The following is a 22459-nucleotide window of genomic DNA, read 5'->3' on the forward strand; positions in this document are numbered from 1 at the left end:
ATGGATAGCGAGATCCAATCCATGTACGATAACCAAGTTTGGAATTTGGTTGATTATGTGCCCGAACGTAAGACCGTTGGGTGCAAATGGATCTTCAAGAAGAAGACCGACGTGGATGGGAACGTACACACATATAAAGCGCGATTGGTCGCGAAGGGCTTTACTCAAACTCCCGGAGTTGACTATAATGAGACCTTCTCACCAGTTGCGAAATTAAATCTATTAGAGTGATGCTAGCAATTGCCGCATTTCATGATTATGAGATTTGGCAAATGGATGTCAAGACCACTTTCCTTAACGGAAAGTTGGCTGAGGATGTTTACATGGCTCAGCCAGAGGGGTTTGTGGATCCGAAGCATCCGAATAGCGTGTGTAAGCTTGAGAAGTCCATTTATGGACTTAAGCAAGCGTCTCGTAGATGGAATCTTTGCTTCGATGAGAAAGTCAAAGAGTTTGGATTTGTACGAAGCAAAGACGAATCTTGTGTATATGTCAAAGCCAGTGGGAGTATAGTAAGCTTTCTCGTTTTATATGTCGATGACATATTACTCATAGGGAATGACATCCCGACTCTGCAGGAGGTCAAGTCCTGGCTCGGGAAGTGTTTCGCTATGAAGGACCCCGGAGAGGCTTCTTACATTTTGGGAATAAGGATTGTAAGAGAAAGAAGTAAGAGACTTATTGGACTTAGTCAGAACACTTACTTAGAGAAAGTACTAAAACGTTTTAGTATGGAAAACTCAAAGAAGGGAGAACTACCGATACAAGGAAATGCCAAGTTGAGTAAGACTCAAAGTCCGAGTACTGAAGCTGAGATAGCAGAAATGAGCTGAGTACCATACGCTTCCGTAGTTGGCTCAATCATGTACGCTATGACTTGTACTCGCCCTGATGTAGCCTTCGCTTTGAGCATGGTTAACAGATACCAAGGGAACCCTGGCAAAGCACATTGAATTGCGGTGAAGAACATCCTTAAGTACCTTCGGAGGACGAAAGAATGGTTCTTAGTCCTTGGAGGGAGTGATGACTTGAAGGTGCGAGGGTATAGTGACACCAGCTTTCAGACCGACAGGGACAACTACCGTTCACAGTCGGGATGGGTCTTTACCCTAAATGGAGGAGCAGTGACATGGAAAAGTTCCAAGCAGGAAACCGTAGCTGATTCAACTTGCGAATCAGAGTACATCGCAGCGAGCGAAGCGTCGAAGGAGGCAATATGGCTAAAGAACTTCATTAGTGATCTTGGAGTTGTGTCGGCCATAAAGGAGCCCATGGAGATTTTCTGTGATAACGAAGGTGCGGTTGCCTTGACCAAGGAACCGAGGGATCATGGTAGATCTCGACATATTGACAGAAAATATCACTTCATTAGACATCGTGTAGAAGAAGGACAACTCGTAGTGAAGAGAATATCATCAGAAGATAACCCAGCATATCCTCTTACGAAGGGACTGAGTAGGGTTAAGCACTTGCAGCATGCTAGGAGTATTGGGCTGAAGGATGATATTAGTATAGATTAGATAGTATTAGAAACGTATAATAGATAAATGTAATTAACATTTGATGATTAAATAAAGGAGTTTTATTTATGAGTAAAGTTACTGTCACATGTTAATTGTTTAACAATTGTTTCACTTTGCATGTTTTGACTTCCAGAATAATTGAGTTTATTAGGAATAATCGAATTATTCAAATGATCCACAATCGTTCATATGTTGGGAGTAGATATGAATGAAGATTGTCATGAATTGGTGTGTAGAATGTCTAAATGGTGTTAGACATAGCAAGGGTTGCTGCAACGTTCATGAGTGCTTATGAACTGGTTTTGAGCATTGGAATAAACCCGTGCTTGCTGGAATCACTTTATGGAATACGATATAAAAGGTGATCGCAAGACGATAATATCATATAGTCTTAAAACCTAGATATATGGTTTATTATTTGTTAATTGATTGTACATTGATAATGCGAAAACGCATCAGTAACTTGGTGTTATAAAACGCATTGTTGTGTATAGTTGGTTAATGAATAAGTAAATGCATATAAGTCGAAGTTTATCTGTAAATTTTATCCTAAGAGGGTAGAAGAGATATCTTGGCCACTCGATGATTTGATTTGACTTATGTGTCGGGCCCGGTCAGAACTGAATTGATGTGTTTGATTAAGTTCTATGTCAAATAAATCGGAGATCGAGAAATAAAATGCTTGACTAACCATTCCATAGGATTGTCAGCATAATATCTAACAGAGGACTGTAAGATCCCTTATCTAAAGTACAAGATTGATTAGATCAGAGTTGACAGCGTCTTTGAGAGCTACGATTGCAAACCGAATTATACTTGTATAGTTACTAGACTTATCCAAGTGGGAGACTGTTGGAATAGTGTCTAAGGCTGCAACTATATTAGGCAAGTATTTGATCCGGTTGTGCATGGTCCTTTTGGGTTGCCTTCACCATAGCAACTTGATGGATGATTTGTTAAGAGAGAGTAAATATTATAAGGAATAATACATGGTTATTTGATTAATATAAGTCATAGATTAATTGGAATTAATTTGGTGACTTAAAGAGATTAATTAAATAAGAGGGTATAAACTGTCAATTGTTTGATAGTTACACTTTAGACTATAAATCCTTATCCTAGATAGGATGGACGATTTCTAGGGCTTGGATAAGCCAAAATCGTCCATAGGGTTATCAAGGAAAGGATATGGATCAACTTAAAGTCTAAGTTATCCAATTAGGGTTTAGGTTGTAACCCTTAAGGAGTCTACAAGTATAAATAGACCCTAGGGGTGAGGGAATTCGACACACCATCTAAAGTAGAGATACTCTGGCCGAATTCCTCCCCTCTCCTCTCTCCTAAATCATCTTGCTTGCTATTGGTGTTTGTAAGCCATTAGAGGAGTGACATTTGTGACTCTAGAAGCTCCAAGACAACAAGATCAACAAGGAACTCAAAGGTATGATTCTAGATCTGTTTCAATGTTGTTATTTAACCTAATCAGCCATTAGAAGTCTTGGATTTAAAGCATGTTTAATTAGAAATCCTAGATCCAAGCATTAGGGTTTTGCATGCGCACATAGGAAAGTTCTTATGGCTAAAACCCATCACTATGTACCGGGCCCGGTCAGAACTAAGTTGATGTGTTCAATTAAGTTCTTTGTCAAACAAATCGGAAATCGGGAAACAAACTGTTGGACAATAAGTAAGACATTGTTCCATGTATTTGTCCGACTGATATCTAGAACAGAGGATTATATGATCACTTATCTTAAATGGCGTACCATCATCTTCTCAGTTCCGAGAAACCTTGAAAAGAGCTACGATTGCCGATCGGTTCCTGAAGTCATACTTGCAGTAATAGTTATTAGACTTATCCAAGTGGGAGACTATTGGATAAGGTGTCTAAGTCCATAACTATTTCTGGTCTGTACTTGACCCGACCCGGCATGGTCCATTTGGGTTGCATGGCACCATGCAATTGGATAGACTAAATGAGAGAAATAACACTTGGAGATTATTAATATATTATAAGTTCTAATATATTAATAATATTATTTGATTAGTTTGATCAAGAATTAATTTAGAATTAATAAGTGATCAAAAGATAACTAATTAAATATATGGGTTGATTATGTAAATCATCCATATCTTGTATAGTGGGCTAAGAGGCTCCATGGATTATCAAGTTGGGTTCCACCCATAGGATGCTCCATGGGAGTTACAAACCCATGGGTCATGGAAATGAAGAGTCATGACACATTAGGGTTTACATGGTGTAACCCTAGATGTGTCAACACTATATAAGAATCATATTCTCCACCAAAATCGGCAACACTAAAGAAACAAGAGGACTAGGCCGATTTCAAGAAGTGTGCATTCTCTCAAAAGTCTTTCCAAGAGCATTTGGTGTTGTGTGAAGCATTTGAGGCATCACACTTGGGGTGCTAGGCTCATAAGGTTTCAAAGAACAAAAACAACAACAAGGTAAGTTATTCTATCTATCATTCAAGTTAAAATTGTTCCCCATGTATGCTAGATAGGAATATAGCCTTGGAATTCAACTTTGCATGATAATTAGACAAACATAGATCCAAGGTTATTAGGGTTGCATGTACACTTAGGAAGTGTTAGAATGCTCAAAACCCAACAGTATATGCGTAGGTTGTATTTTGGGGGAACTCACTAAGCATTTATGCTTACAGTTGCTGTGTTATGTGTTTCAGGTACTAGCGAGGACTGTGGGAAGGCGCCGGCGTGATCGTACACATACTCGGGAAAAACTATTTTTATGATATTTGTGATGTATTCAGTCGTGATAATATTGTTTACATTAGAATTTAAAATATTACTCGATGTTTTGATGTTTGCAAAAATGAAAAAAATTGGTTTTAAAATTTACATCGTTACAAGTTGGTATCAGAGCCTTGGTTTGAGGGATTCGGGTACACCTTTGGGCGTAATTGAACTCAAACCGGGGATTTGAGAAAATTTTAATTAATAAATCAATAAAATTTGATGAGTGATTTTTGAAACAACCAAAGAAGAAGAAGTGTGTACGATCAGCCAGCGCCCGAACGGTAAAATCCCCAAAATACTCTTACAATATGAATTATGAGATATGATATGATATGATATGATACGCATGCTAGTAGACTAGGTATTCATATTAGGACTAGAGTGGCCTGATTTGTGATGCCTTAGTCTAGGGAAACCTGCTTCTATGAGGTGCTTTGAGAGCGAGTGGGTAGCTAGTGCATGGCAAGAATAGAGTACTCAGGATCCGGGGTTTGGGGAGGAGGACTTGGGGTGAATGATGATACGGTGTACTTGGTAGTATTGGGCCCGTACTACTGAAGACACCGGGTCAGTGGGCAACCCAAGTAAGAATCCCTGGGTATCAGAGACTGAGTAGGGCTGCGTTATCGAGTGCGATTATGCTCAATAGAGTCTCTGATATGTTTATGTTGTATTTCAGAGATATCATGGTTGGACCACGCCACAGACCTGGTACGAGTAGTGTGACAGACGAGGAGCTTCGTCAGATGATTCATGAGGAGGTGGCTGCACCGATCCGGGCTGAGATTCCGGAGATGTTTGGGTCTATTAAGACCACACTAATGGAATATTTGATGAGCGGTACGCCGCGTTGACTGAGGTCGCAGCCGCTGCAGCTACCGCAGCTGTGGCCGCTGCCAGACCACAAGGGGGTGACTCGTTGCTGTTCCGGGAGTTCAACAACACGAAGCCACCTGAGTTTGATGGGACGCAGGATCCGATTGCTGCGATGAGATGGATTGCTGATATCGAGGGATGCTTCTACACTTGCTCATGTCCGGAGCATCTGAGGGTACGGTTCGCCTTGAACCAACTCCGCTTGGGAGCAAAGGATTGGTGGAAGTTCGTGGCGGCGAACTTCACTCTGGCAGAGGTTTCAGCTGTGACTTGGGAGAGGTTTACTATGATGTTCAGAGACGAGTACGTTCCCCCTGTGGAGAGGGAACGGTTGGTTCAGGAGTTCTTGACCCTCAAGCAGGGTAATGATTCTGTCACGGTGATCACGCGGAAGTTTCATGAGAGGGCGATGTTCTACCCCGAGCAGGTGTCCACGGAACAGGCTCGGATGAGTCGGTATTTGGGTGTGCTGAGGAGGGATATCCGGGAGTTCGTATCGAACTCGTCATATCAGACTTTTGTTGAGCTTCAAGCGAATGCCAGGAAGCGTGAGATTGAGTTGGAGACCCAGGCCAGGGAGGAAGCCGAGTCTCAACGGGTGGATCGACGGCCGGCTCAGTCTCAGCCGACAGCCAAGCGGACCAAGTCCGCCGATTCGAGATCGGGAGGTCAGAAGGGCCGCACTTGCGGAAAGTGCGGCAAGAGTCACGAGGGGGCATGTCGATCGGGTGCTTGCTACAAGTGTGGCAAGGAGGGGAAAATTGCTAGGGATTGCCCCAAGGGATTCATGGTTTGCTTTCATTGCAACCAGACTAGCCATCGGAAGGCCGAGTGCCCCCAGCTTCGCCAGGGATCTACGCCTGCTGCCGGAGTTACCGAGACTCGGCTAGTGAAGGCCGAGGCTCCGAAGGCTCGTGGAAGAGCTTTCCAGTTGACTGCGGAGGAGGTCCGCGTGGTGCCTGATGTCGTAGCCGGTATGTATTTTTTCATGTATTTATTTTTATGTTGAGATACTGTGCTTATATTATGATATGCGTAGGTACTTTTCTTGTGAATTCTGTACCTGCTTTGGTATCATTTGACTCGGGTGCGAGTCGGTCTTTTGTATCGTTGGCTTTTAGCCAGCACATCAGTATTGATCGGAAAGTGATGAGTCGACCCCTGCGAGTTTCTATAGCAGATGAGAAAGCGGTATACGCCACTGATGTGATTCGAGGATGCGTGCTCGAGATTTTTGGGGTCGAGTTCCCTATAGACTTGGTTCCTATAACTATGGGGGATGTCTGCGTTATCGTAGGCATGGACTGGTTGAGTAAGTTTGGGGCAGTCATTGACTGCGAGAGACAGCTGGTGATGATTCGAGACCCTAGTGGGGGAGTGCTTACGGTTTATGGCGAGGGGACCCGGTGTGGGTCGGCGTTTTGTTCGGCTGCCAGGGCAAGGCAGAGTTTGCAGCAGGGCTGCAATGGTTTCATAGCCTAAGTGATGGATACTCGAGTGGTCGCGGGGAGGCCCAATTCGATTGATGACGTTCCTGTTGTATGCGAGTTTTCGGATGTGTTCCCCGAAGATTTATCGGGTGTGCCTCCGGAAAGGCAAGTGGAGTTCCGTATCGATTTGGTTCCGGGAGCGGCGCCCATCGCTAAGGCGCCTTATCGTCTCGCTCCACCGGAAATGCAGGAGTTATCCTCACAGCTTCAGGAGCTGTTGGGAAAGGGGTATATTCGACCAAGTAGCTCACCTTGGGGAGCGCCGATTTTGTTCGTCAAGAAAAAGGATGGTTCACACCGGATGTGTATCGATTACCGGGAGTTAAACAAGTTGACGGTTAAGAACCGATATCCATTACCTAGGATCGACGATCTGTTCGATCAGTTGCAGGGGGCATCTTGGTTCTCCAAGATAGACTTGAGGTCGGGGTATCATCAGATGAGGGTTCGAGAGGAAGATATCCAAAAGACTGCTTTCAGAACTCGTTATGGACATTATGAGTTTGTGGTGATGCCTTTTGGGCTCACCAATGCCCCGGCTGCGTTCGTGAATTGCACTGCACCAACTGCGATCGGAAGGGCCATACCATCTGGTTTTGTAGATCCCGAACCAAACCTATCTCCCAAGTCCGCAACTCGGGAGTGAGTCAGGCCTGCTATGGCTGCGGTGAAGTTGGCAATTTCAAGAAAAACTGTCCGAAGGCCAGGAATACGGGAGGAACAGGAAGACTACTCACTATTGGCCACAATGAAGCAGTAGCGGACCCCACAGTAGTCACGGGTACGTTCTTTCTCAACAACTCTTGTGCTTGTGTCTTATTCGATAGTGGAGCGGAAAGAAGCTTCATAAATCAAAACTTTAAACACCTACTTAATCAATCCCCACAACCACTAAAAGAAACATTCGTCGTAGAAATGGCTAACGGAAAGATAGAGAGCTCTAACGAAATCTACATAGGTTGCACCCTCACACTAGACGATCATTCATTCCCAATCGACCTCATACCAGTATCGATCAAGAGTTTCGATGTCATTGTGGGCATGGACTGGTTGAGTCTCCATTGTGATGATATTATGTGCTTCAATAAAGCAATCCGTCTAAATCTGCTGAATAACGAAACTCTATTAATCTACGGAGACAAACCCAATACGAGCCTTCGCATCATCTCGAGTATTCAAGCCCAGAAGTACTTGCGTAAGGAATATCACGCATTCCCTGCACACGTTGTCGACACGAGCCAGAAAATGAAAGATCTAAAAGACTTCCCCGTCGTATGCGATTTCCCCGACGTCTTTCCAGAGGAGCTCCCAGGTTTACCTCCCAAACACCAGGTTGAGTTCAGAATCGACCTAATCCCAAGGGCTACCCCCGTAGCTAAATCGCCCTATCGTCTAGCGCCTGTTGAGATGCAAGAACTGTCCGGTCAACTTAATGAGCTGCTCAGCAAGGGCTTCATAAGACCAAGCTTCTCACCTTGGGGAGCACCGATCTTGTTCGTAAAGAATAAGGACGGATCATTTTGTATGTGCATCGACTACAGAGAAATCAACAAGTTGACGTTCAAGAATCGCTACCCTCTTCCCCGTATAGACGACCTATTCGACCAACTGCAAGGGGCGAGTTACTTTTCCAAGATTCATTTTAGTTCCGGGTATCACCAGTTGTGAGTGCTTGAGGAGGATGTTCCGAAAACAACCTTCTGAACTCATTACGGATACGAGTTCGTAGTAATGCTGTTCAGACTAACCAACGAGCCCGCAGTATCATAGATTTAATGAATAGGGTGTGCCATCCTTACTTAGAACAGTTTGTCATCGTCTTCATTGATGACATACTCATCTACTCTCGAAGTAAGGAGGAGCATAGAGATCACCTACGACAAGTCCTAGAAACCCTACCGTCAGAGAAGCTATATGCGAAGTTCTCGAACTGTGAATTTTAGATCCGAAGAGTCGAATTCTTAGGATACGTGGTTAGCAAAGAGGGAATCCATGTGGACCCATCCAAAATCAAAGCTATTGAAAATTGGTCAGCACCGAAGACGCCTACAGAAATTTGTTAATTTCTAGGCCTAGCTGGCTACTACCGCAGATTCATTCAGAACTTCTCTCGGATTGCGAAACCCCTCACAATATTGACTCAGAAAGGCATGGCATTTGACTGGGGAGAGAAGCAGGAAAAGGCATTCCAAACCCTGAAGCGAGCCCTATGCACCGCACCAATACTATCCCTCCCCGAAAGGACATAATATTTCGTGGTATATTGCGATGCATCAAATCAGGGGCTTGGTTGTAATCTGATGCAACGAGGTAAGGTCATCGCCTATGCCTCAAGACAGCTGAAGATACACGAGGTCAACTACACCACGCACGACCTCGAATTAGGAGCGATTGTGTTTTCCCTAAAGATCTGGAGGCATTACATGTACGGTACGAAGAGCACGATATACACCGACCACAAAAGTCTACAACACATCTTCAACCAGAAGGAGCTCAACATGAGACAACGGCGGTGGGTCGAGTTACTCAATGATTACGAATGCGAAATTCGTTATCATCCGGGTAAAGCCAATGTAGTAGCAGACGCCCTAAACCAGAAAGAACATAATGGTCGAAGAGTCAAGTCGTTAACAATGACTATCCATTCGCATCTCTCCGCACAGATTAAGGATGCTCAGCTCGAAGCGTTGAAGCCTGAAAATGTGGTGGGAGAATCCTTGTGAGGAATGGATAAGAACTTGGAAGTCAAGGGTAACGGAGCCTTATATCTCATGGACCGAATCTGGACACCACGTCACGGAGACTTCAGAGACTTAGTCATGAACGAATCCCACAACACTCGATACTCCGTTCACCCAGGATCAGATAAAATGTATCTGGACCTTAAAAAGTCATACTGGTAACCTAACATGAAAGCAGAGATTGCTACCTTCATGAGTAAATGCCTTACTTGCGCCAAGGTCAAGGTCGAATACCAGAAGCCTTCAGGTCTTCAACAGCAACCAGATATACCGGCGTGGAAGTGGGAGCGGATCACTATGGATGTCATAACTAAGCTACCTAAGACAACGGGTGGACTTGATACCATATGGGTCATCGTCGACAGATTGACCAAGTCCGCACACTTCCTGCCCATCAAAGAAATAGACAAGATGGCGAAACTCTCCAGGACATACATTAAGGAGATCGTATGACTGCATGGTGTCCCTATATCTATCATCTCTGATAGAGATAGTAGGTTTACTTCGAGATTCTGGTAATCACTACAAAACGCGTTAGGGACGAGGCTGGACATGAGTACAGCCTACCATCCGCAGACCGACGGACAAAGTGAGAGGACGATCCAAACCCTGGAAGATATGTTGCGAGCCTGTGTGATCGACTTTGGTAAGGCATGTGATACCCACTTACCCCTTTTCGAGTTTTCCTACAACAACAGTTATCACACGAGCATCAAAGCAGCTCCGTTCGAAGCCATCTACGACCGGAAGTGCAGATCCCCTCTGTGCTGGGCTGAGGTGGGTAACCCTCAGTTAGCTAAAGGACGCGTTCCTGATAGCGCTCTCACGGGTCTGGAAATCATTCGAGAAATGACCGAGAAGATCGTGTAGATACGTGAACGACTAAAAGTCGCTAGAGATCGATAGAAAAGCTACGCAAACAAACGGAGAAAACCCTTGGAATTCCAGGTAGGAGACCGAGTCCTTTTGAAAGTCTCTCCCTGGAAGGGCACGATACACTTTGGGAAGCGTGGAAAGCTGAATCCAAGATACATAGGGCCTTTCGAGATTCTCGCCAGAATCAACCCCGTAGCTTACAAACTTAACCTACCCTACGAACTCAGTAACATACACTCTACCTTCCACGTCTCGAACTTGAAAAAGTGCCTATCCGACGAGACCCTCATAATCCCACTAGACGAGATCGAGATCAATGAAAGCCTCAACTTCGTGGAAGAACCTGTGGAAATTATGGATCGAGAGGTCAAAAGAACGAAACTTAGCCGCATCCCAATTGTGAAGGTTCGATGGAACGCCAAACGAGGGCCGAAGTTTACTTGGGAGCGCGAGGATCAAATGAAACTTAAATATCCTCACCTTTTCTCTTAGTTATTTGTAATAACATGATTGTTTGAACTCTAATTTCGGGACGAATTTCCCTCTAACGGGGGGATAATGTGACAACCTGAAATTTATTCCGTCGCCGTAACCCATTTCCGTTAATAAAAATATTTTATTATTTTCGTTAAGATTTGGGTTAGACAAATAAATTAATGTTTTTATTTTATTTCATAAGGGTTGAAATGAAATAAATATATGTGTAACACCCTCAAATTAGTCTTTGGAAAAATCTTAGTTTACGACTAAGTCGGGTACGACCATAAGCCCCGTTTAACGTCGGTATCGGGTAGATTTCCACCTGGCCACAAACTCAAACCCTATATAAGGGTTGCGTGGTCAACAACTTAAACTTTTTACCACTCTAGTCACTCTCTATCTACTCTCTCTGTACAAGTGGGTTTTGGCCATGAAACACCTCATTCAAGCTCCAAATCCGTAAGTAATCACTCCTAGCTTGTTGTTTTGCTTAGTATTCATGCAAATTAGGGATTTAATCACCCATATACCCCAAAAACTAGAGTTTACGGTTGGGGAACACCTCCCAAAACCGTAAACTCCCATAAAGGGGTTTTAAGGCCCTAAAATCCCACCAAAACCCTTCTAATGCTTGTCTAGGACTTGGAATCTTGCATGAATGAAAGTAGAAACCCAAAATTGTGTCTTTAAGGGGGTAAACATGAGTTTACGGTCCATGAACATTCATGAACCGTAAACACCCAACAAAGGGGTTTTTGATGCCCCCAAACCCTCCCAATGCTTGGATATTGACCTAGAATCTTGCATAAACGACCTAAGGACCCTAAATCACGAAATGGATGGAATGGCCATGATTTTACTGCCGTAAACTCCCAATAACCATTCAAGAACCGTAAACACCCCAAAAAGGGTGTTTTGATGACCCAACTCCCTATCTAGCATGACTTATGGACTAGGAACTTGCTTGGATGATATAGGAACCCCATAATTCGAAGTGGATGGATAAACCATGAGTTTACTACCGTAAACTCATGGCTTTACGGTAGTAAACTCCCCAAAAAGGGTCCAAGGACCGTAAACTCCAAAAAGTGGGCAATTTATGCCCTAACCACTTCCTAAACCCTTGAAATCAACCCTAGAACCTTCCTTAGTAAGGCATGAAGCTTAAAAGCACACAAATACAATCCTCCAATGAGTTTACGGCCGTAAAATCATGGGGTAAGTGGTCCCTCAACCGTAAACTCACCTAAGGTGAGTATTTGAGGAGTAAACTCCATAGTGAGACCTTACACTCCTCCCTTGCAACCTAATAGCCTCCTAACACTTGACCAAAGAGTTTTTCTTCGCATTAGGATGTCTATATGTGTTTAATTAGGGTTTTAATCACTAATTACATGTAAACATATGTCTTCATATGTTACTAGGGTCATAAAGTGTGTTCAAGTCTTCAGTTGACACCAAGCGCTCATCCGACACTTCCACCCGATCTACTCGCTACAGGTGAGTTCATACCCCTTAATTAACCTTTTTAAATGTTTTTTACATGTTTTATTGGGGGGGGGGGGGGGGGGACTACAAGTAAATGCAACAAGTTCTAGTTCCCAATCATATGTGATTTATAACTTACAACCAAAAAGGATTTTCTATAATTTTAGCTATTTGTCAATAAAACTGTTTTAAAGATCTATCAAACGCATTTTCTAAGTTAAATTGTTGTTAAACTATTTCAAACTGTGTTCAAACTACTTTTCTTTTAAACTATATCGACATCAATATATTTATATAAATAAGACTTAAAGGACTTAGGACCGATAGCTCACCTTATTTCTTGTTCTTGTTTGATTGTGGTCTTAGGGTATATTGTTATTCGTCTGAATGTCGTTGATTTCTTAGTTATATATCATATATATTTGTGTTAGATATGAAAGTCTTCATCTTATTCAATACCTTTTGTAAATCAAAGGCATGTGACTCTACACTCTATTTTAACTATAATAGGTATAGTTAATACTACTGCTCATTACCTCTATCACTATGATACCCACTATAACTACTAATATCACGAGTTAAGACACGTTTAAGAGAGCACCCTCTATACTATACTAAAAGTTACTACACTATAATACAAGAGAATACACTAATCCAGAATATAACACACTATCCCTCTATACGACACTATACTACGTAAATACCATGTAACCATGGCTTCCCGAAAGGAAAGCAACACTACATGTATAGATCTATACAGGACGGACGCTATTACATCCCGACTGTTAATCATAGTCTGAGCCGACTAGGCCCAGGGGTGACACTACATCACTACACTACGGATGACCGGGAAGGTCATCGGGCCCTCTATAATCACTCAGTTTGGTTACATGAGAAATCGCATTCATATCCAAGTTAACACACTAAGACTTAAAGTCTAAACTAACTTCCCGAAGTAAATAAATATATATTGAAGTTTGCAACACTACTACAATCAATCAGCAATACTTTTACTCATCTATGTTACTTGTATGAAATTTATTACCTTATTTTTAACACTGAAAGTTTCAAATAAAATACGGCTACACACTCAAAGGATTTAACTTACAAATATACAATTCTGGAAAATATAGGATTTTCTAGGGATTTCTACTGTGACATCCCCAAAATCACGGCCAGAAAAGACCGGTTTTGTTTATACTTTATTTCAAAATCAGAGTTATCTTTTAATAAAAGAATTGCGGAATTTGTCCCAAAACAATAATATGATAAAGATTTATCAAAAGCATTTCCATAGAAATGTATTTCATTAAAAGACTTGGGATGTCATGTTCGTACAGATCAAAAGTATAAACAGTACAATATAAGCCTTACTACATTATTTCATATCTACAGGCATATATCCGTAAACCCTCGTCCAAAACATCACACCTATGCTCATGCGCCACTTCCCGTAATACATAAAACTGAGTGGGTCAGGCTTGGGAGCCTGGTGAGCACATAGGGTTTTCAACCCACAATAAATAAGTTTATTAATTTCATCAATCAACAATAACCCGATTACCCGTTCCCGTTATCCTCACTTTACGTCCCTAAACACCTATCATAAGGGACCTAGCCTAAGGATCATCATCGGGACGGACACTACTGCTAAGGGGATTCCTCAGCAATAAATGTCCTAATAGGCAACCATGTGGGGGATGGAGTACACCGGTGAACACATCGTTCACAACACCTACAGGTTGCGAGCCTGCTAGTGTTCCACTGGACTGTCTAGAAGAGTCCGTGGTCGTCATCTATACTCCGCTAGATGACTAGATCAACAACAACAACATCGAGGCCTCTCATCATTTTATCACACATCACCTATTACATCTACCCATGTTTTACCCCAACATTTCCGTAGATATAAAATACATATACAGTTTAAATCATTGAAAACATGTATAACAACGTTCATCTAGCATAGATAGCAAGTATTCAGATAATATGCACACATAGCACGTAAAATACTTCATATCTATGTGTAAGTTGAAGGTAACTATGCACTCACCTGATTAGGTGGTGACTCAGCACTCGGACAGCGCTTCGATACTCTTAAAATGATATTCCTTCGATAAAACCTAGTATCGATATCACTAGGGTTTAGTTTAATGATAACCGCGATAAATTAATTACTCTGACTATTATTAAGCGTTAATAATGCTCAATATAACTCATAATAATAGCCCAAATAATTATTTTAAGGACCTAATAACATTCCTATAATTATTTGGAAGCTATATTAAAAATTGCGTAAGCGTAGCATACTTACAGCGAATTTTATCGAAAACCGGGACTCAATTGGAGCAGCGTTTCGAAACCGAAAAACTCCTTTTTCTCGGGACTCCGGGAGCCTCGGGGCTTCCTTAGGGTGCTAGGGGTTCAACTAGGGCTTAGGGGTGGTTTGGGGTTGTAGAGAGAGAAAGATTTTAGAGAGAGAATGAGAAATAGTGTGAAAAATGAGGGCACCTTCGGCCCCCTTATATAGGCGCGAGGCCTCGGCAGTACGCGGGGCGTTCAGCAGCTACGCGGGGCGTTCCCTCGGATAAGGGCGCCAGCTCGCAGCCAGCTGTCTCGCACCGGACGGAGGGGAAGCGAAGGTACGCGGGGCGTACCCGGACCTCGTACGCGGGGCGTAGGGCGAAGCGGCGTGGCGCCTTCTGGACCGAGAGCGAGCGGACGCGGGGCGCACGAAGCCGGACGCTGGGCGTAGCGAGGAGCGACGTGTCGCATATCCGAGCGAGACCGTGGGCCGCAAGCGACGGCTCTGATCGCGCCACGTCACCCGATTTCGCATCAGTTTCGCATTTTCGAGTTCAAACTTCAAAAATTCGTAACTTTCACATACGAGCTCCGTTTTTGACGTTCTTTATATCCACGCGAAGGTGGGAACGTATCCTACAACTTTCGTTTAGACTTCGTCAGCTAATTTTGGCTCGATTTTAAATTTTATATTATTAATGGACCGGGACACGATTGATCCGTTAAATCCTCGTAACTTCTTCATCCGACATCCGTTTTTGCCCATCTTTTTCTCGTTACGCTACTCTCAACGAGATCTTCGATTTTCATTCAGGTCGTGTCGGCTAAAAACCACTCGATCAAACATTCGAATTTCGGGCAGTACATTGCTAGTCCGAAACTTCGAGAAAGCGTAACTTCTTCATACGAAGTCGGATTTGGGCGTTCTTTTTATCGATGTCCTTAGTTTAACATATTCTACAACTTTTGTTTAGATTTCTAAGGCTAAAAAGTCTTCTATCGTAAATTTACCATTTTATGTCTTTCGGTGCCGTGCCGGTTTTGCCGTAAAACTTCGGCGGGCCATAACTTCTTCGTTATAGCTCGGATTTCGGCATTCTTTATATGTACGGAAACCTCGAGACATATTCTACAACTTTATGTAGAGATATCGGGATTATCTCACACTTTAATTTTGACGCTCATTTTTATTCTTTATTAATAATTAAATAATAAACACATAAACACATGATTCACATAATACTCAAATATTTCATATTTATTACTTCAAAAAGAGTTACAATAGTTGACCTAGACTATTACATTGACAAAATGCTTAGCCCTGAAAACCCGGGCGTTACATCTACTGCTCTCAACATTTATTTCATCTTTTATATTACATGATTGTAAACACTTTTATACAAGAAATGACACTAAAATCTTATGAACTCACCAGCTTTATGCTGATACTCGTTTTCAAAATAACTTGTATCATCAAGTCAAAGATAGACAGGTACTGGTGCAGCTTTTGAGAAGATGGAGCATATATAAGACCCATCTTTTTTTTTGTTATACTTTTGGTGTCTATTTAACTGTACAGAACACGTTTGTATTTACAAATACTATATTAATGCAATGGTTGTTGTCATTTGTTTTTATTATTATGCAATTGTTATGATAATGTACATGACGTCCTTCACCCCAGAACGTATTCCGCCGTTCTTGGTTTTGGGGTGTGACACTCTCGGACCGTACCAAACTGATAAACTGTGGCGTTGGAGGTGGAGTACAGTTGAAATTTAAAAAGCCATCTGCACGTGTTTTTCTTGAAAGAATACCTAAGCATGCACAATTAAAAAAAGGGCAAAAGTTGAAAACCTAATTAACACAGGAAATGCGAGAGTTTAACGCCTTATTCCCGAGTTCTACTTAAGGAGGGAAATGGGAGGATACGGAGGGAAAATGAAGGGTGTCGAAGGAAAATCGTGTTCCCGAGTTTCATTAATTGAAGGAAAGTGAAGGGAGGGGAAAGATTTTAGAATCATATTTTTCTTCCAAATTTTCCTCCCAAATTGGACGGATTTAGAAAGAAAGTGAAGGGAAAGAAAATTTCAAGTTTTATTTTATTTTTCCTCATAATTCGAGAACACAAAAACTTAAAATTTTCCTCTCATTTCATTCAAACTCGAAAACACGGTATAATGAATATTTTCATTCCCATCCCTTTTTTCGGTCAAATTTTTTATCCATTTCCTTAATTTAAAAAAAAAAACTAAAAGCCTAAGTGTAACGTAATGTAGGCGACTATGTGAGCATCAACATGTGTATCAGAAATTGGGCTTTAAAGATGGGACAAACCGATCATCTAAGCCCAACAGCATCCACGTATCACCGTTTATATACTACCCTTTTCTAGGGTTTCTGTCTTTTGCATTTGCTAGTTGCAGTTTCCACCATCATAGAGTTCCCTTTGCGCGAGGTAGTTCCCCTAATCACCATCATCTCTTTGATCTGTTGTGATCCCTTAGCTGGTTATGATAACTATGATAATTGAATCAACGTAGTCTGATAAATTGGTAGTTGATGTTTTTTAGGGATTATTGGTGTTTCAATGAACGTTTATTACTGCATAATCGCACCTGGTTTGTTTATTCATTTAGCTTTTCGATTTTTAGTGTGGGATTTGATATCCTCTCTGTTATTGTCATGTTAAATCAGCACCTTCAGATACAATTTGATTTCGATCGTGTTGCTAATAACAAGCCCCTTTGGTTTCATCGTACAATACAGTATCTCTCGGATACAGTGGGGAATTGAATTGTTGATAGAGTCGCTCACAAGTAGATTAACAACAGTTTTCCAAATCTGTACCAGTTGCATGTACCTCAGACGTACATATCCATATTATAACTTGTTATTACCATCATGTCAAATACATTATTCTTGTCTCTATAATCACACAAGTTAGTCAGTTTGTCCATTTGGTGTATATTGGATTGGTAGATGCTAAATCTAATAAAGGGACCTTTGATGATGTTTTTAGGTTGAAATTTGAAAGATGGAGTCGCAAATCAAGCATGCAGTGGTGGTTAAAGTGATGGGTAGGACTGGTTCAAGAGGGCAGGTGACACAAGTGAGAGTGAAGTTTTTGGATGATCAGAATCGATTTATCATGAGAAACGTCAAGGGACCAGTGAGAGAGGGTGATGTTCTTACTTTGCTCGAGTCTGAGAGGGAGGCCAGGAGGCTCCGTTGATTAGTTAACCATTCAAGTCATTAGTCATATGTCAGTCGTGTAAACCTTTTCCAATTTTGCTGGATCTTCTACTTCAGACTTACTTGAGAGTTGCTTATTGATTCAATGTCAGACTTGTTAGTCTTAAATTCTTCATAGCAACTTAACTTTGGGCTTTTGCTCTAATATCTTGATCCAAACTTATTGGTGCTTGGTTGTGTCATGTGTGTGCATAGGCATAGCTTAGACGTTCCATGTTTTCTAAACTCTTTTATGTTTTTAAGCTAAAAGCTAAGTCTTGGATTTAGTTATTGTGTGTGTGTGTTTCGTTAGCCTTTAGTTATTGCAAAAGCTACTTACATAATATCACATTATAAACATCTTTCACCATTGTTGGTTTATCGGCACCTGTGTCATGTTATGTCATGATATGGAGCCTAAAAGCACATAATGAGAAAAAAAAGTTTTAGACATACATAGCTTTGATTATCTATTGTTTTTAAAGGGTTTAGACTGCAAGGTATGGTAAATATATTACGGACGGTAATTTGATTTGTCAAGTTTTACCGGTGATAACCCCACCCATCACCTTTATTTTTGCCTGTGGTATTAAGACGCCGGTTTACTTCCACCGGTGGTAAATAAAAGTTGTTTCCATTGTGGCTGATGATTGGTTGGTTGCAAACATTTATTTATTTTTTATTTTTTAAATTCATAGGTAAAAAAATTTACCACATCCCTATCATAGGTAAAAATTCCTGTTAAGAAAGAGGAATGCTTACATGGTATTGCTTACGTGACATATCTTTTTCATAGGTAGAAACCTTACCGGACTCTTTAACATTAGTAATAAAATATATTTAAAAAAAATATTTTGTCTTCAAAAAAGTATTATCACAACATATAAGTAATTGGAACTTTTTTTTCTTTCACAAATACTCTTATTATACTTATTTATGACATTCAATTTAAGTATTTATTAATACATGTTTATGTAAAAAATAATATTAAATCGTTATATACCTATGTATCATATTAACTTTTTAAAAAAGAAAAAACAAATGTATTTTATATAAAAAATGAAAATATTAAGAAAATACAAAGTAGGACTCAAGAATTGGACCTAATCCAACAATAAAGTAGCTTGAAAAAAAAATCTGAAATTGGTTGAATATGTGATGGCATGAAACCACAAAATTTGGTCTTTCTTCGTTTTCTTATTTTCCTCATGTAAAGTTTTAATATTTATCAAAACATGTCTCTTTAATTCCAAGATACCTTTATAGTTTATACATTACATAGAAAATATTTTACGTTATTTCATATTTCCATTATTATCTCATGTTTTTAGTTATTAACAAGCCCCCTCTTGCGGAATCAGAATTGAAGAGTGGATATAGGTGATTCTGCCACGTTTGGGAATCTCCGACCTCGAATAGTGTAGCCGTAGATAATGGCGTGTGGGTTTCCATCCCGTCTATGCCAACTACTCTTTTCTTGGAGTCTCCCCACTCACCGATAACTTAAAATCTTGGTGTTTGTTTATCCACTTCAACAATCTCTACTCATCTAATCTAATCTCGATCTCCATCCTTCAAAATGGGAAAGGAATCCACGACACCAACACTGGATATATCGGAACCATTGCTCCACGAATCATCCAATTCCACTACAGAAACAGAAACCATACCAGAATGGAAAGATCAAATCACTTTGAGGGGTTTGGTCGTGAGTGCTTTGTTGGGGACGCTTTTTTGCATCATTACGCACAAGCTCAATCTCACTGTCGGAATCATCCCTTCCTTAAACGTCGCTGCTGGCTTACTCGGTTTTTTCTTCGTCAAATCATGGACTACTTTTCTAGAAAATTTCGGATTCTCTGTTCGCCCTTTCACCCGGCAAGAGAACACCGTCATTCAGACTTGCGTTGTTGCTTGCTATGGCCTCGCTTTTAGCGGTAATTTTTTCTTTCCTCTTCAATCGCAAGCAAATCCCCTTTCCAAAGCTTATTTGTAATTATCTGCAGGTGGATTTGGATCCTATTTGCTGTCTATGGACGAGAGAACATACAACTTAATCGGTTCGGATTACCCTGGTAATCGGGCTGAAGACGTTAAGAATCCAGGATTGTTGTGGATGACTGGCTTTCTTTTTGTTGTCAGTTTTCTCGGCCTTTTCAGTCTTGTTCCTCTTCGTAAGGTAATAACTATATGCTGTTTCTTCAACTTGCCTCATTTTTTAATGTTGTTATTCACCACACTCCATTTATGTGTGATTTTAGGTTATGGTTATGGATTATAAGCTTACATACCCAAGTGGAACTGCCACTGCCATGTTAATCAACAGTTTCCACACTACTACTGGTGCTGACCTTGCAAGGTAACCGACCGACCAATTTCTCAAAACTGCTTATGTTTATTTTATTTCTTTGTTTTTTTTTTTTACAGGAAACAGGTAAGCTGTCTTGGAAAGTATCTAAGCATAAGCTTTGTCTGGAGTTGCTTTAAATGGTTCTTTGGTGGTATTGGTGATTCATGTGGATTTGATAATTTTCCAAGTCTTGGGTTGACACTGTTCAAGAATACGTAAGCTTCTTCTTTTTGCTTTTTAAGCATTACAAGTATGAACTTGAGACTTGCTATGTTTAATTATGCAGGTTTTACTTTGACTTCAGTCCTACTTATATTGGATGTGGTCTTATTTGCCCACACATAGTCAACTGCTCTGTTCTGTTTGGCGCCATTGTATCCTGGGGCTTTCTTTGGCCCTACATTTCCACTCGTGCAGGTGATTGGTATCCAGCTGATCTAGACAGCAATGACTTCAAAGGTCTCTATGGATACAAGGTATACAATATGCATAACATAGGTTCCTTTTTTTTTTTTTAATTAATTGGTGAAAAATAAAGTAGTAAAGTAGGTTGCTATTTACTGCAATGTGCATTTGAGTTATGATGCTTGACTCATTTTGTTCTAGCAATGTTAATATTATTTGTACCAGGTGTTCATAGCTATTTCCCTTATTCTTGGAGATGGGCTTTACAATTTGGTGAAGATAATATTGATCTCCATTAACGCTGTGTGGAACAACACTACCAAAACCAAACAAGATCTCCCTGTGAATGTAAGAAAAGAGTTACCAGGTAGGTAAAATTTAACTTGTAGTTGATGTTATATAACATAACAATATGACTGCCTGATTTGATTTGATTTGATTTGATTTCTCTCCTCCTATAATATATAGAGTCTGAGATCTCCAAGTCACAACTAGAGCAACAGAAGAGGGATGAAGTTTTTCTGAAAGACGGAATACCAACATGGTTTGCAGGGTGTGGGTATGTAGGGTTGGCTGCAATATCAACAGCTACAATGCCGCTTATATTCCCACCCCTCAAATGGTACCTGGTGCTGTGTTCATACATAATCGCCCCTGCCCTAGCTTTCTGCAACTCCTACGGAACCGGTCTCACAGACTGGAGTTTAGCTTCAACGTACGGAAAAATCGGTCTCTTCATCATCTCTTCGTTAGTCGGAAGCAATGGAGGGGTATTAGCAGGGTTAGCAGCATGTGGTGTTATGATGTCGATCGTCTCAACCGCCGCCGATCTGATGCAGGATTTCAAAACCGGTTACCTGACATTATCATCAGCCAAATCGATGTTCGTGAGTCAACTAGTCGGAACCGCCATGGGCTGCATCATTGCACCGCTCACATTCTGGATGTTTTGGACCGCCTTTGAGATCGGGACACCGGATAGTCCGTACAAGGCACCGTATGCAGTTATATACAGGGAGATGGCGATTCTCGGAGTGGAGGGTTTCTCTCAGCTTCCGAATCATTGTTTGGCGTTATGTTGTGGGTTCTTTGTGGCGGCGTTGGTTTTGAACGTGCTACGGGACTGGTCTCCTTCGAAGATCTCCCGGTTCATTCCTATTCCGATGGCGATGGCGGTGCCGTTCTATATCGGAGCTTATTTTGCAATCGACATGTTTGTTGGGACTGTGATTTTGTTTGTGTGGGAGCGATTGAATAAAAAAGAGTCTGAAGATTATGCAGGAGCGGTTGCTTCAGGGTTGATTTGTGGGGATGGGATATGGACGATACCATCCGCAATACTCTCCATTTTCAGGATCGATCCCCCCATCTGCATGTACTTTGGGCCTTCCGTTACCGGTTGAGTCAGCAGCACCCACCAAGTAGCCAAACTGTTTGCTAGTATTACTTTATACTAGAAAAGAAACAGCATTTTAGATATGGAGTTTTTGTACAAAAATAAATGAAATCAATTCCCCACTGCTCTTTTTTCTCGCATTTTTCGCCGGAAAATGATAACCAACAAGATAGTTTCTCATTAAAAAAACAAACATAAACTGCCAGCAAATGAAAACAACCAAACACGATTTGAATATATTGACAGATTCTTCCTACCGTGAGTTTGGTTTGCTCATTGGAATATGAATACAACCAAACAATTTGGAAATCGAAAAGGAAATTGTTGGAAATGCACAACGTTCATAGATCATGTGCCAAACATTTAATCACTAATCAGTGTCTTATAACTTGGAAATTTGGAGGGGGAGGGGTTGTTTAACAGACGATACCAAGGGTTGTGATCAATGGGTTCGTCGGTGGCACGGCGGATGTACAGTGTGGTTTGGGGAGGAGAATTTCAACAATTTTTTCAAG

At 41.2% G+C, this 22459-nt stretch overlaps 2 protein-coding genes across 4 annotated transcripts; both read left to right on the forward strand.

Annotated features, from left to right (window-relative positions):
• Positions 1-16903: 16903 nt before the first annotated feature.
• On the forward strand, positions 16904-17922 carry LOC145044258 (small ribosomal subunit protein eS28x). 3 transcript variants are annotated; one of them, XM_078993138.1, is made up of 3 exons: positions 17133-17180; positions 17329-17429; positions 17582-17922. In XM_078993138.1, exon 3 carries the CDS (start codon positions 17597-17599, stop codon positions 17792-17794), a length of 198 nt encoding a protein of 65 aa, XP_078849264.1. In that variant the 5' UTR covers positions 17133-17180; positions 17329-17429; positions 17582-17596; the 3' UTR covers positions 17795-17922. The 3 variants fall into 3 exon arrangements, with proteins under 3 accessions (XP_078849263.1, XP_078849264.1, XP_078849265.1); XM_078993137.1 differs by lacking the exons at positions 17133-17180; positions 17329-17429 and adding an exon at positions 16904-17017; XM_078993139.1 differs by lacking the exon at positions 17329-17429 and having other exon boundaries at positions 17156-17180.
• A 1170-nt stretch (positions 17923-19092) lies between these two features.
• LOC145044260 (putative metal-nicotianamine transporter YSL6) lies at positions 19093-22084 on the forward strand. Its single transcript, XM_078993140.1, has 7 exons — positions 19093-19730; positions 19800-19972; positions 20055-20152; positions 20221-20358; positions 20430-20619; positions 20774-20915; positions 21017-22084. The coding sequence occupies exons 1-7, from the start codon at positions 19373-19375 to the stop codon at positions 21949-21951; spliced, it is 2034 nt and encodes a 677-aa protein (XP_078849266.1). The 5' UTR covers positions 19093-19372; the 3' UTR covers positions 21952-22084.
• Positions 22085-22459: the final 375 nt, after the last annotated feature.

The sequence above is a fragment of the Lactuca saligna genome, chromosome 4 (genome assembly GCF_052625555.1).
Source record: "Lactuca saligna cultivar CGN05327 chromosome 4, ASM5262555v1, whole genome shotgun sequence".
In the NCBI taxonomy this organism is placed as follows: domain Eukaryota; kingdom Viridiplantae; phylum Streptophyta; class Magnoliopsida; order Asterales; family Asteraceae; genus Lactuca; species Lactuca saligna.